At 37.8% G+C, this 16402-nt stretch overlaps 1 protein-coding gene across 2 annotated transcripts in view; it reads right to left on the reverse strand.

Moving 5' to 3' along the window:
* LOC125227181 overlaps window positions 1-16402 on the reverse strand; it is a 210042-nt gene that overhangs the window by 34740 nt on the left and 158900 nt on the right. For both annotated transcript variants that reach the window (XM_048131418.1, XM_048131417.1), the window contains 3 exons: window positions 10204-10395; window positions 6834-6960; window positions 6028-6206 (listed from right to left, as the gene is read on the reverse strand). In XM_048131418.1, coding sequence (XP_047987375.1) covers window positions 6028-6206; window positions 6834-6960; window positions 10204-10395 — 498 coding nt within the window. The remainder of the gene's footprint in view (window positions 1-6027; window positions 6207-6833; window positions 6961-10203; window positions 10396-16402) is intronic.

Consider the following 16402-nt stretch of genomic DNA (forward strand, 5'->3'; position numbering starts at 1 on the left):
TTACGTACCTATATAATTATAATTGTTCATTAGATTATGACGTCCATATCCATATGAACTTGACCGCAAACAGTTTTTCCTGTTTAAGAATGTACATACCATTATAGGTAGTTTGTTGGAGGAATGTACTAACACGAAAAAAAAATGTATTTTGCAGATAAATAAGTAAAAGTAATAAAAATGCTAGTGTTGGAAATACGCGAGTGTCTGATGTCATCCATACCGGATGTAGGTTGGAACTTGGAACATAGATTCGGGCGAAGACGGATGTATCGTCATTTGCATGCAAGCCGTGGGCTCGATTACAATGAACAGAGGCGAATGACAATGCTACAAGGGACAATATAAAAATGACAGTCTCCAAGCAGCTACCTATATCAAATTCCCAAAAGATTATTTCGCGTCTGTTGAGTAGTCTCTAGTGTACTGACCTAGAGATTAGTAGTGATGATATGTAATGGGGGTTCACACTTATACTGGTCTTCTGAAGCACTCAACAAGTCTACAGTTGGAGTAAAGTTGTCTGCCGATATCTCGCTGAGTCAGCAATGTCAGCATGGGATTTCGCTGCATATTGGTGTGACATATAAGTGTAACCGTAACTTAAATATGCACACAATATCGACCAGCCCTTGTTTGCAATACTCGTAAGTATTAGTAAAAGAATAGCTAATGTAGAAAATTGTGGTGTATTCTTGGGCTAGTAAATAGGTGAAGGGCACAGAATACGCTATGCTTCTTGTTGCGTAATTAACTTAGAATAGATTGTACTAAAGGTCGTTAAAATTTCGAAACCCAAAATATGCACACCGCTCCCTTATTCGACAAGAAATGTAATGTAACCAGTCAAGATAACAATCATTAAGATAAAGTTTTCGATTACAACTTGTTATCTAAGCCGATATGATGATAGCAGATTACATTATCATCAGCTTTTCGATAGCCATACTGTATTGCAACTCGTCCGCAATGTCTTGAATATCAGAATCGATTGAGCGTAGGCGAGCGTAACCAATTGCCGAAGGTATAAAAGTCGAATCACCATCGTAAAGAACTAGTAGCCAATTGAAAATAACCAGCGAAGAGTCACAATTTCGAAATCCTTAGGAAAAACACTTTCTAAAAATAGATCTTTCAAAAAATAGATCTTTCACTGGCAACGTTCCGAAGAATTTTCGTTGCAGCCGAAAATATGAGAGTTCAATTTGAAGCGACGAAAAATGTTGTCAATTCTTTTTTTTAATGTGTTTCAATTAGTTACTGCTTACTGCCAATAGCAACAGGATTTCTTCACTGAATAAATGGTGTAAATGACGAGTTTTAAGTATGTCCAGTGCATAAACACGATACGATACAAAGTAATAGTCACGTATGTAGGGCGTAGCACTGACGGGTGGCGATGGCGACTCGCTCTTGGCCCCGTGGCCTGACCGGTTGCCGTCTTTGGTAGCGACCGGTTCTACCGGCTCGTTATTTACTGGGACTCCAGATAGATACTTTCTAACGTTCCAATATTTGCGTTCAATCAGAGCTTATCGCGAATCCGGACGGTTAGACGAATGACGAACAAAGGTCGCGTTGGAATTGAGAGATAAATCGTTGTTATGGCTAGGTATCTGTTATTTATTAATCATTGGAGTTAGTGAGGATTAGCATGCCCCCATCCACCCTTATGTGAGTCACGGCTGAACTTTTATTCCCATTGCTTTGCCGAGTGTTAGTCACTGTCTTTCTGGCTAAGTAAGATATCTGAGGGCGCATACAGTTGAACATATCTCTTGATAACAGTTTACACTGGTTCTGCTCAATCGAGCGCTTGTCATGTAATAGAATACAGGTTCTTTAGGCAACGGCTGTGATTCACTGCACCGCCATGCCATACGATTATGCACATAATAATTGATGTCGCAGGTAACAGAATCGCTATTGTATGCTATTCGCTATTGTCCTGTTGAACTTTTTAGGCCCTCGCGATTGTTAGCGGGTTATTGTTGTACGGTTTGGATGAGTCGATCTATTTCAATCGGAATAATATCAGATGTAAGAGGCACGATGGATGTGTAGTTAAATAGAAGTGTTTTAAATCACTGGAAATGATTGTTGTTACAATTCGTATTCATTAAATACTATTCAATATGTAAAGATAACAAATAAAATAATACAGGGAACTAAATCAACCGAAAATAATGTACCATGAACGTTTTCCTGTTAGATTTGCATTTGGTCGACTCAAATGTATTAACCTATGGGTCGATTACAATACAAGTTTAATGCTAACGGAAATATTAAAAAAACCGGCCAAGAGCGTGTCGGGCCACGCTCAGTGTAGGGTTCCGTAGTTTTCCCTATTTTTCTCAAAAACTACTGAACCTATCAAGTTCAAAACAATTTTCCTAGAAAGTCTTTATAAAGTTCTACTTTTGTGATTTTTTTCATATTTTTTGAACATATGGTTCAAAAGTTAGAGGGGGGGGGGGGGACGCACTTTTTTTTCCTTTAGGAGCGATTATTTCAGAAAATATTAATATTATCAAAAAACGATCTTAGTAAACCCTTATTCATTTTTAAATACCTATCCAACAATATATCACACGTTGGGGTTCGAATGAAAAAAAAAATCAGCCCCCACTTTACATGTATGGGGGGTACCCTAATAAAAAAAATTTTCCCATTTTTTATTTTTGCACTTTGTCGGCGTGATTGATATACATATTGGTACCAAATTTCAGCTTTCTAGTGCTAACGGTTACTGAGATTATCCGCGGACGGACGGACGGACGGACGGACAGACAGACATGGCGAAACTATAAGGGTTCCTAGTTGACTACGGAACCCTAAAAACATAAGAAAAGCATTCATGAAATCTTAAAATATCTTATAGGCACAGTATTAGTACGGCTTAATATTTTGATCTCGCCCGCTTCGACAAACCTATAAATAGGCATGCACGTAACATTTCACGTGTTTTTATCACATAGAGCTAGGTAAATTTTACGCTATACATGCGTCGCTATACCTAGGTATGGAAATGGAGGTAACGTACTTTGTTGATGACTTCATTGATCACGGTGTGACTAAACAGCGGCGTTCAGATACGCCGTTTAGATACACGTGGCGCCATCTAGTATGCGCTTTAGGAACTATTTTATGTTGAAAATATCCGTTGTGTCCAAAATGTTATTTGTTTCTATACAGGGGGTTTATTTTCTCGTTTGTAATAATTTACGGGATGAAATTAATATTTGTAATGTACCTATAGGTCATAGGTACTGAGTTTTCTTATTATGTATAAATCGGACAAACTTAAAAGATTTATTATTTAGTAGCACAGAATACATATTAGTACAAGTTAGTAGGTATAAGTCTACTTAAGTGATAAATGTAAAGTTACAATTTTCCCTTTCAGAGTCCATGTATTGTAAAATGTATAGTGTATGAAAATATTACACATAAAGAACTATTGAACTAAACACAAATCGTCAGCCAGTAAGAATCGAAAAACTATATGTACCTACTCATGACTTTCTTTTGGGTACTAGTGTTATATCAAGCTAAGTTGGCAGCGATTTGTCAGGCTTGTATGAAACTACTAGCTTAAGCCCGCGGCTTCGCTCGCGTTACAAAGAGACAAAAAGTAGCCTATGTCACTTTCCAATCCCTTCAACTACCTCCACTTAAAAAGTCGTTGCTCCGTTTTGCCGTGAAAGACGGACAAACAAACAGACACACACACTTTCGCATTTATAATATTAGTATGGATGAAATTTACCTAACTCTTGCACAGGCGAAGGTTATGAAAGTCGCTGTCAGTTTGGTATCAATCTAGTACCTTTTAGGGTAAGGGCCGGTTGCATCAAACCGTCTATCAACGTTAAAGCGTCCGTTAAATTTTATTGTATGGGAAGTTCCATAGACGTCTGCTGTGTGACGACGATGTGTCTGTCAAATGTGGTTGATGCAACCGGCCCTAAGTAAGACAAAGACAGAGTATTTCTATTCATGTAAGAAAAGAGGCAGATTTAGGTCATATTTTTAAATATTTTTTTCCTTAGCTATTTACCTGTTATTGAAAGGTTGGTGTAACCTTTCCTTTAGGCATAGGTACATAGTAAATGAGTTTTCTAGCTAGTGGCGAATGCTATAACTTCTATACCTCTATATCTTAGGGCCATGCACATACATAACTCTTCGGTGCTTAATTGCTTATACTATTCGTGTAGTAAAGTAGGTAAAGCAAATGATTAAAATGTTCTGTCCAGTAAGCTGCAGTCACATGTTTATTTATGAGCCATAGACCACGGCACCGTTATCGGTTAATTACTTTACTAATTAAAATGTTTTTATGACTAAGCTTTCAGCCTGATGAGAGTTTTTTATCAGACTTATTTAACTAGCACTTAATTTAGCTAATTTTTAAGTAATGATCTAGATTATTTTACGTTAGAACACAAATTTAACAGACATACTATAATTAAAATTTTCATTCAACAATATTATAATTAAAATGTTGTTTGTCCAATACACATAATTATCAATATCATATGCAATATTATGCGTATGCACCTACATTGCTTCTTCCTTAAGAGTTATAGGAAAACGAAAATTCAAATTAGGTATATATACGGTCAGGATAAAATTCATAATTAGGTACAAACATCGCATTATTAATAACTTCTGGAATTTCAGAAAGCGCTAACAAAAAAAGATCATCTGTCCACTTTGTGGTCGAACAATATCCAACGTTTATTCTTAATAAGGCAATAGGAAAACAATTTAAAATTCCGGTCCCATAACAATAACTACAAGGACAATATGCATTGAAACATATCTACGCATGTGGTCTAACGGCTAAGAACAGTCAAGTCATTAGTCATCGGAACACATTTCGATGGTTATTATTAACCTAACAGACAATTTCGACATACGTTCGTTTAACCTCAGCATGCCTACAATTCTTATTGATAGGCGATGACGATGCGACTGAGTTGCTTGTAGTTCTTAGAAGGATTTGGCGATACCGATGAAACGTACGAATGTTTCCGGCAAACACGAATGAAAATCTTTTCGCACTACACCTGTATCTTACTTCGCCTAAAATGTTTAAATAACGAATTCGCAATATTCATCGACTGATATATTTTTAGCATTTTCCCTTGAAATAATACACCTAATAACTGCTTTACAATACCTAGAAATTTCGATGAGTACTGCATGATGTCTACAAAAAATATTTGTGAAACAAATTTGAAAGTTCCCTCCTACGCGGCTAGCTAGCTCGTCTGTACGTCGTCTCGTGGTCTCGGAGAAAGAGCGGAGTGACCATTTTAATATAGACACAGATCGGTGGACATACGTTGCATTTGCAAAGTGCGATTTTCTAACCGACTACGTTATTGAAATTGATGAACAAAAAATCTAGTTCAAAAAAACAATGGGAATAAGACAAGCAATACAGAACAGACCATGCTACCTACTATATTAGCTTATTGAACTGTACAGTATCTATTATCAGCTAATACGAGTATTAATACAATTTCCACTTCACTATGAACAGAATTCATTTTGGCATAATGTGGCCAGTTATAGAAAGATGGCCACTTGGCCAGTGAGTAATAAATGACTATCATACATTTTCTTCATCCACTCCACAGGTTTTGTCAACAGGACATGGCATTTTCGCGAAAAAAGATTCAAAACCTTTTTTTTTTCAAAATACATAATAACGGCGGTTATGAAGTGGAAAGTATGCAACATAAAAGAAAATTTTAGGACCATTTTTTGTCTCCTGTTTTTTGTCCTGGATCGAAAGGGCTCGTGATTAGGAAGTGGTAGGAAAAACGTAAAATTTACCTACCTTAGAAAAAATATTTTTGGTGATTGTTCTCGCGAAAATGCCCAGTTATAAGAGACGTATACGCTCCACCCGCCTTAAACTTAGTTCCAATTTTGCCATTCGGTCCACGTCGAGGTTAGTCCACTCGGGTGCTAAAGAGAAAAACACTAAACGTCAGTATTAAGCGTCCTTACCTTTTCGTATTAATAAGCTGGTGACCCTACGCAGTGCCTCTCTGGGTGACTTATGGAAGAACTTGGGCGTCAGGTTGGGGGGCAGCGTGAGCGGCTTGCGCGCGCCGGAGCCGTCCCACGGCGCGTGCTCGGCCTTCGCCGACGCCGTCAGCCGGTCCAGGTGCTCGATGGAGGCCGGCCTGCCGGTGCAGACTGGGGTTAACTTGTGTAGTTATGAATATTAGGTAGATTACAAGAGTGCCGGGGCGAAATCTATTTTTTGAAGTTAGATCAAACATTAGGGTAGGTTTCCATATCATTTTACTTTAATACATTTTCCGTAAGTGCGTTTTCACATTCGATATGGGTTGTAGGACCAAATACTCCATGTATTAAAGGCGCCAGCTTTCATTTTTGCCTTTGACATCTTTTCTATATCCGATATGGGATCGGATAATGTGAAAACGCTTTAAAAATTGATTTGGTTATTGGTCAGAGTCAGTAAGAAGGTTAAATTATGTATTATATTTGCCTTTTATGTTTAGCCAATTGTCAGATCAGAATGTCAGATGTCGAATGAAGTCGTGTCGTCGTGACCCACCTGGATGGCGTCGCTTTAAACACAGATCCAACGGATGTCGGAAACAGATAACCTGATCCACTTTCTTCTGTTAGATATTTTTGTAACATGTGTTATCGGGGTAAATAATTCAAAATGTTGCCTTGGGCTCGCGGCCTAGTGTAGTGGCAGTAGTGGCACTGACGCCAGCGGAGCCACGATGGCCCCGTATCGCTAAAGTGCTGACTGCACGGTGTAGTATACTGACCTGTGTCGCTGCCGCGGGTACCAGCCGCGCGGAGGTCCGCCGAGGCGCAGCAAGTCAGCGCCGGTGCTGACGCCAGCGGGGCCCACGATGGATCCGCGCCCGTAACCGCCCAGAGTTACACTGCTCCCTGTAGAACAATTAAAAAACAAATGTTAGTGTTACGTCCCTTATATTCTACCCACGTCAGGTTGCTGTGAGTTATATAAGTTCATCATCATCATCATAAACTTAAGAGTTAATCTCTTGTCGGTGGAGTATTTTCCAGCTTTTTCTATCCTGTGCCAGCTCTTTGACACTTTGATACGACACGACCCCTACTTTTTCTTTTATTTGGTCCATGTAGCTGCGTCTGGGCTTTCCTCGACCTCTCTTACGTCCAATCCGTCCCTCCAGAATAGTAATAAAAAAGTGGTCGTGTCGCATCAAATGTCCGATCATTTTTCCGCGTCTATTTTCAATCGTTTTCAGGATGGCTCGTCTTTCATTTACTCTTCGTAACACCTCCTCATTCGTAATCTTATCTCTCCAACTAATTCCCTCCATTCGTCTCCAGCACCACATTTCAAACGCTTCCATTCTCTTCCTATCTCTTAGGGTCATTGTCCACGTTTCACATCCATAAAGGGCTATACTATATAAGTTACATTAGCCAAAAAGGGTGAAAATTTAAATAAATAAATAAATATTATAGGACATTTTTACACAGATTGACTGAGCCCCACGGTAAGCTCAAGAAGGCTTTTGTGGGTACTCAGACAACGATATATATAATACAATACAATACAATACAATACAAATCCACTTTATTGCACAACCTCAGAAATGTACATAGGAATACACACATAAATAATAATAGTTAAATACTTATAATAGGTACTTATATACATAGAAAACATCCATGATTCAGGAACATATATATATCTGTGCTCATCACACAAATAAATGCCCTTACCGGGATTCGAACCCAGAACCGCGGTTTCACACACACACACACACACACGTTTCGCGGAGATAGGGTTTAGTTTGAGATTCGAGCTGTATGCATGCCCATGGGATCAAGATAAGATCATGTTATGCAAGTATACTGACGGCTATGACGAGTTTTTGCCCTAGTTAGAATTGGTCGAATTGATAATGAGATAGAAGATTGTGTAGACGCAGATGTACATATTTCTAATTGACATTAAGTAGTTAAGTAATTCGATATACCTAAAACTGTTTACCTACTGCCATACGGTTAGTTACTTTTTCTTGAAAATTCCCAGGTGTTTACTAAAAGCTAAGGAAACCCAATTTTATGAATTCCAGTTAGTACAGGAATACGGAAAGAAGTAACATTTTATCCTCCACAATATTGTTCAGTGTAAGTAGGTAAATTATTTAGGTATATTAATTATTTCTAATAGCATCCCAAGCGGTTAAATGTATTCTTTTTATTAAAAATCCATATCCAATTTAATCTGGACTGTTTGAGTCTGATACATTGATCTTGGAGTGGAAGACTAGCAAAGATATTTATTAAAGACGCCTGCTGCTTCTATCATAGCAATGTGATACATCTTTCGATCGAACGTTTTTAAAATAAACTCGACACTACCAGGGTGGCTAGCCGAATGGCACAATCGCTCACGAAACGCTCACGAAACGAAGCGCTAGTAGATATCTATCTCTATCGCGCTTGCGTATTGGCGCGACAGAGCCAGCGGCGTATCGCTTTCGTTTGGCGTCGGAGAAATGCCATTCGGCTACGGGGCCAGATCGGTTTTCTTCGTGTATAGCTTTTATGGTTTATGGATTTAGGTACCTACTTTTAATATCAGTTAAAGATCTGTAACTATCGGTAGAAAGATTGAAGGTCTTTGTCATCTTGGGATGATTAGCGCCACTCCGGCACATGTCCGCAATGAAAAGCGAGATGAAAGCAAAAACCAAGCATGGTCTTGGTACCTTCTTACGTCAACTGAAATGCGAACCTACGGCTCAATATAGACCTACGAGCATTACGGGGCATGAATAGTAGCGCCTGTTAGCTTGACCTTATACTTCTAAATGTGTATAGCCTGACAGAAATATATGCCTATTGTCAGGAGGGCGCTGTTATTCTAATGTATGGGATGACAGTTCAGTAGACAGTATAGTATGAACAAAATAGTTGTAGGTAATAAAATTCCGCAACATGGCGCGTAGTCATACCTACCTATATTATATCTCTGGTCAGGTTTTAATGTTATTAATGGAAGAAGCGTAAAGTAAGCCGTATGTCCCTAATATAGACCGAGTAGATTGCAAGAGTTTATCTGCACATTTAGGGCCAGTTGCATCAACCACTTTTGACAGACACATCATCGTCACGCAGCAGACCTCTATGGACCTTCCCTTACAATACAATTTAAAGATTGCTTTAACGGTGACAGACGGTTTGATGCAACCGGGCCTTAGACTGAATAGCTCGAATCGCTAATAACTTCTGAATAACGCAGAATTAGATTGTGATTTTCTGGCAACGTTTTTTCGTTTTCTTTTAACCCCTTATTTGCCAAGAGTGGCCCTGAAGCTTTAGTAGTTTCATGTGCTCTGCCTACCCCTTTATGGGATACAGGCGTGATTGTATGTATGTATGTAATAGAGGTGTGTATAAGGTATAACCGATATAAATATCTTAATCTAATACAGCGTTATTCTTGAGGAAAAAAATAAAACAGAAAATTGATAAAATTGGTATTATCTCGTAATTCGTGAACTACCCATGTTACCTAGTTCAAAAATGGTCAGAATATTATTCATTGAGAGTGTAAGCATAAAATATAATGAAATTTTAATTAAGTAGTCCAGTTTAAGTGCTTTGATTTTTTTTATGATGCTGGTGACTCTTTATCCGGCCAAATTTAGATTTATTTTTATTAAAAACTATATGTAGTATCGATGTGGGAGTTTTAGTCTAGTGTTTAAAATGATGAAAAGAAACGATTTTTAGAATAAAAAAGAGATGGAACAAAAATGGGGTTCATCAAACACTGTGAGCCATAGTGTTGTTTCTCGGAGGGCCAGCGGAGTTTCTATGCGGGGTGCGGGGCACATCGCAGCCTTGTGCGAAGACTGGCGTCTCGGGCAGACTGGCGGGGAACTGCCTCAAGATCCGATGAAGATCAATAAAGTTAAAATAAAAGAGTGAAGTTAGCTGTGGGGAACTATAGACTTAACACTTGAACAGAGGTCATATTAGTGTTGTTCCTTGGAGGGCCAGTGGAATTCCTTTAGGGGTACATCACATCCGCATGCGAAGACTGGAATCTCGGACAGGCTGGCGAAGGGATGCACCAAGATCTGTTGAAGATCAATAAAGTAAATAAAAGAGTGATGTTAGCTATACCTATAGACTGTATGGAGGTCATAGTGTTGTTCCTGGGAGGGCCAGTGGAGTTCCTGGGCGGTGTGCGGGGCACATCGCAGCCTCGTGCGAAGACCGGCGTCTCCGGCAGGCTAGCGGAGGTCTGAAGAGGTCCACGCGCGTCGCGGTTCTGACGCTGCAGGGTGCGGCGACGCGCGCCGCTCGCTCCCATGTCTGAAGGAAATGGTGAAAGGGAATATAAATGAATGTAAACTAGTAGTCATAAAATTAATATTTTGAGAAAATCCCCTGACATAGTGGACCGATTTTCATGAAACATGGCTAAGAACACTCCTGACTAACTCAGCTTTCAAACAAAAAAAAAACTAAATCTAAATCGGTTCATCCGTTCGGGAGCTACGATGCCACAGACAGAACAACACACCGACAGACACACAGACAGACAGACAGACACGTCCAACTTATAACACCCCGTCGTTTTTGCGTCGGGGGTTAAAAAGAAGGGAATTCAAGTACATGAAATACCTACAATGGATCTTATAGATAGTTTTCCGGACCCTCTTTTGAACACTTTCCTTGAGTTTTAGGTTAATTACATAACGTTTTAAGCCGGTTCGGTGGAAGGAAAGAGCGGAAAGGGCCGCAATACAACGCGATGGTCCGACAAATCAGCAAACGCTTTCCGTCAAGGTTCATGATGTCTTAGAAGTCGCAAGGGACCGAAAGACCTGGAAATCTGTCTTACGGAGTCAAGTGATCTAAGTGCGTTTTCACATTATCCGATCCGATATCGGATGTCGGACCGATATCCCATACATTACAGACGCCATCTTGGATTTTTTCTATTGAAATCCTTCCGACATCCGATATCGGATCGGATAATGTGAAAACGGCCTAAGTAGGAGGTCACGACCCTCAGCAAGCAGCAGCAGCGTAATAGTACATCGAAAACGCTCAACGAATAAATTACTTACACTACCTAAACTGTTTTAACCAGGGACCGGAAAACCCCTTTTTAGGCTTAACTTCATCAATTTGCTTACCCCATCAATTTGCTTACCAAATAAAATGGCAAGCTTTTTTAAAGGTAACCTTTTAAAAAGGTAAGCTTATTGAATCTGTTACAGTGAGGTTACCATAACTACTAACTAAGTTAACTTCGAAACCCTATCGCGATAGGGTTTTTCAAACCTGTTTTCATTGAGTTATGGTAAGCTTTATCCGTCCCTTGTTGTTTTTCTACATTTAAACTGGTTTGCTATAGATAGAGCTTGTCTCAGACGCATGCACTCGAATTTACGGAGTTATTACCATTTGACTTACGTCATTTAGTTTCTGTGTTTGATATAGTATATAGTACTCGTACTCATCAGGGACATGCTAGAAATAAATATCAATAGTATAAATTGTATATTATAAGGGAATAAAATTAAGTAGGTTTTTACAGCTAGCAAGGTTTTGTACCTACTTTTTACTTTTAATTTTTATTTATTTTGAACTTCATTATCAGTCTCATAAAAATAACTATAACAATGCATGTGCTCAAAAAGTGCGTTTACAATGCATGTGCTCGAAAAGTATGTTTTTTACGAAGCAAAATCGTGCAGCAAGTTGTAGGTACTTTTAAAGTAGTACTTTTCCACACTAGTTCTTTTTACTTTTAATTTTGAACTTCACTATCACTCCCATAAAAATAGCTATAACAATGTATGTGCTCGAAAAGTGCGTTTTCTATAAAACAAAATCGTGCGGAAAGTAGTACTTTTCCGCACTAGTGTTTTTTTACATTCCAATTTTATTTAAATTTTGAACGCCACCATCCGTCCCAGAAAAATCGTTCGGAAAGTAGTACATTTTCGCACTAGCCACTTGACAGTCCAGCCCGCGCGACCATATTCCGGTCAACCGTCCGGGTTTTTAAGCGACGCGCGCAGCGCGCTGCGCATTCACAACTTTTTACAAAAACGTCTGTATCTTCTAAACTACACTAGGTATAGTTAAAAAAAAATACTTCGGTATAAATGAACGTACAGTACCTACTTGAAATAAAATTATAGTGATAGTAAAATATGTATGATTATCACTACATAGTATAAAACAAAGTCACTTTTTCTGTCCCTATGTCCCTATGTCCCTTTGTATGCTTAAATCTTTGAAACTACGCAACGGATTTTGATGCGGTTTTTTTTAATAGATAGAGTGATTCAAGAGGAAGGTTTATATGTATAATAACATCCATTAAATAGTGGAGAAGTACTGTTATTTTTGAGGTTTCTAATGTGATGTCGTAAATAATTACATGCGGGTAGATTATATTTATTTGTCTACCCCGAACATTTATATAAATTAATATCGGGTAGTTTTGTGTTGTTTACATCTCCGGTGACATTTTGCTGGGACGTCAGTCTTCCGCGACCACGGCCAGTGCAACCTGGCCGAAACGTTGGGAAAAAAGGTAAAAATAATGTTAATTAATCGCATTCGACCTGTATGTGACTTTAAATATGTGTACAAAGCGCGAGAACTTAGTGTTATCTTGATAAGGGATAGGGATAGCGATAGGGATAGCGATAGGGATAGCGATAGGGATAGCGATAGGGATAGCGATAGGGATAGCGATAGGGATAGCGATATCACTACATAGTATAAAACAAAGTCGCTTTCTCTGTCCCTATGTCCCTTTGTATGCTTAAATCTTTGAAACTACGCAACGGATTTTGATGCGGTTTTTTTTTTAATAGATAGAGTGATTCAAGAGGAAGGTTTATATGTATAATAACATCCATTAAATAGTGGAGAAGTACTGTAATTTTTGAGGTTTCTAATGTGATGTCGTAAATAATTACATGCGGGTAGATTATATTTATTTGTATACCCCGAACATTTATATAAATGAATATCGGGTAGTTTTGTGTTGTTTACATCTCCGGTGACATTTTGCTGGGACGTCAGTCTTCCGCGACCACGGCCAGTGCAACCTGGCCGAAACGTTGGGAAAAAAGGTAAAAATAATGTTAATTAATCGCTTTCGACCTGTATGTGACTTTAAATATGTGTACAAAGCGCGAGAACTTAGTGTTATCTTGATAAGGGATAGGGATAGCGATAGGGATAGCGATAGGGATAGCGATAGCCATAGCGTTAGCGATAGCGTTAGCGATAGCGATAACGATAGGGATAGAGATAGGGATACGGATACGGATACGGATAATATGGGTATCGTTAGAGGGATACGGATAATCGGTCGGCGGTCTCTTACAATCAAAGTGCTCTAAGACGATCGTTGTTTGCTTGCTTGAAGATTACGTTTGCGATAAGTATAAGCAAAATGTAAAAAATTGTAAGGGATAATTAATAGAAAAAAGTACTTTTTACCCACCGATCATATAGTGTCGAAATACGGGCTATGTGGGATGTTTATAAAGGTTTCCCCAGCGTATATAGAATTACCTACGCTGTGGTCGATGTGTAATATTTCTACAATCATTGCAAGCAAAAGTATTATGTGCAATCGAAATAATCGCAGATAAATATACCAGAGAAACCTAAGGATCCAAATGAAAATCTTAATGAATACTTTTATTACGCGGGCGAAGCCGCGGGTAAAAGCTAGTATACTATAAATCAAGGTTAAACTTATGTAATCGAAAAAAAAATGAAGAAATTTTTTATTTGACTATTACTTAAATTACAGGAAATTTTGAGCGATGACCCCCTTTTTTTATTACGTATTAGAGAAATATACTATTTTACCTTTATAATGATACCACAACCAACACATACAGTTCTCATGAAGATATCCAAAAAAAATTAAACAAATTCAAAATCAAACACAAACACGCGGAGTTTGACAAGGCACTGGCGAATTTATTTTTTCATTCACTAAGTAACGAGCGTACACTGCCATCTATACTTTTTGTAGCAAACTATGTAGTTAGGCTACGTTATTGTATCAAGAGAATAAGTAAATAATGCCGCAATATTTCGCTAGATGTCACTTTAATCAACTGTGTCTCCATCCCTTCTTTTGGATAGTAAGGTATCGTAGGACTGTCTACCGGAATTTTTTTTGGATACTAAGTATGCTATCGTAGGACTGTCAAGTGGCTAGGGTTTTTTACTTTTAATTTTTTTTTAATTATGAACTTCGCTGTCAGTCCCATAAAAATAGCTATTATAATGTATGTGCTCGGAAAGTGCGATTTCTATGAAGCAACATTGTGCGGAAAGTAGTACTTTTCCGCACTAGCGCTTTTTACTTTTCAATTTTATTTAAATTTTGAACTTCACTATACGTCCAAGAAAAATCGTGCGGAAAGTAGTACTTTTTCGCACTAGTGCTTTTTACTTAAATTTTTTTTAATTATGAACTTCGCTATCAGTCCCATAAAAATAGCTATTACAATGTATGTGCTCCGAAAGTGCGTTTTCTATGAAACAAAATTATGCGGAAACTAGTACTTTCCACCCTAGAGCTTTTAATTTTCATTTTTTTTTAAATTTTGAATTTCACTTATCGTCCCCGAAAAACCGTGCGGAAAGTAGTACTTTTCCGCACTAGTGCTTTTTACTTTATTTATTTTTTAATTTCGAACTTCACTGTCAGTCCCACAAAAATAGCTATTATAATGTATGTGTGCTCGAGAAGTGCGTTTCCTATGAAACAAAATCGTGCGGAAAGTAGTACTTTTCCGCACGAGTGCTTTTTACATTTCATTTTTTTTTAAATTTTGAACTTCACTATCCGTCCCCGAAAAATCGTGCGGAAAGTAGTACTTTTCCGCACTAGTGCTTTTTACTTTTCTTTTTTTTTAAATTTTGAACTTCACTATTCGTCCCCGAAAAACCGTGCGGAAAGTAGTACTTTTCCGCACTAGTGCTTTTTACTTAATTTATTTTTTTAATTTCGAACTTCACTGTCACTCCCACAAAAATAGCTATTATAATGTATGTGCGCTCGAGCATTAGAAAGCTGAAATTTGGTACCAATATGTATATCAATCACGCCGACAAAGTGCTATAATAAAAAATGGAAAAAAATGTTTTATTAGGGTACCCCCCCCCCCCTACATGTAAAGTGGGGGCTGTTTTTTTTTCCCAACGTGTGATATATTGTTGGATAGATATTTAAAAATAAATAAGGGTTTACTAAGATCGTTTTTTGATAATAAAAAATATGAAAAAAATCACATAAGTAGAACTTTATAAAGACTTTCTAGGAAAATAGTTTTGAACTTGATAGGTTCAGTAGTTTTTGAGAAAAAATACGGAAAACTACGGAACCCTACACTGAGCGTGGCCCGACACGCTCTTGGCCGGTTTTTTTTTTTTAAATTTTGAACTTCACTATCCTTCCCCGGAAAATCGTGCGGAAAGTAGTACTTTTCCGCACTAGTGCTTTTTACTTTTAATTTTGAACTTCACTATCAGTCCCATAAAAACAGCTATTACAAAAGTGCGTTTTCTATAAAGTAAAATCGTGCGGAAAGTAGAGTACTTTTCGGCACTGGTACTTTTTACTTTTATTTTTTTATTTTATTTTGGACTTCACTACCAGTCCCATAAAAATTGCTATTACAATGTATGTGCTCGAAAAGTGCGTTTTCTTTGAAGCAAAATTGTGCGGATAGTAGTACCTACTTTTCCGCACTAGTCACTAGTGCTTTTTACTTTAATTTTTTTTTTAATTTTGAACTTCACTGTTTGTCCCAGAAAAATCGTGCGGAAAGTAGTACTTTTCCGTACTACTGCTTTTTACTTTTTTTTTAATTTTTCCTTCTCTATCAGTCCCATAAAAATAGCGGAAAGTACTTTTCCGCACTTGTGCTTTTTACTTTTAATTTTTCTTTAAATTTTGAACTTCACTATTAGTCCCATAAAATAGCTTTTAGAATGTATGTGCTTGAAAAGTGCGTTTTCTATGAAGCAAAATCGTGCGGAAAGAAGTATTTTTCCGCACTGGTGCACTTTACATTTCATTTTTTTTTATTTTGAACATCACTATCCGTGCCAGAAAAATAGCTATTAGAATGTATGTGCTCGAAAAGTGCGTTTCCTATGAAGAAAAATGGTGCGGAAAGTAGAGTACTTTTCCGCACTAGTGCTTTTTACATTTCCATTTTTTTTGTTTTGGAGTTCACTATCAGTCCCATAAAAATCGTGCGGTAAGTAGGACTTTTCCGCAATAGTGCTTCTTACTTTTTATTTATTTTTTTAATTT

This window comes from Leguminivora glycinivorella, chromosome 6, assembly GCF_023078275.1.
Source record: "Leguminivora glycinivorella isolate SPB_JAAS2020 chromosome 6, LegGlyc_1.1, whole genome shotgun sequence".
Classification (NCBI taxonomy): Eukaryota; Metazoa; Arthropoda; class Insecta; order Lepidoptera; family Tortricidae; genus Leguminivora; species Leguminivora glycinivorella.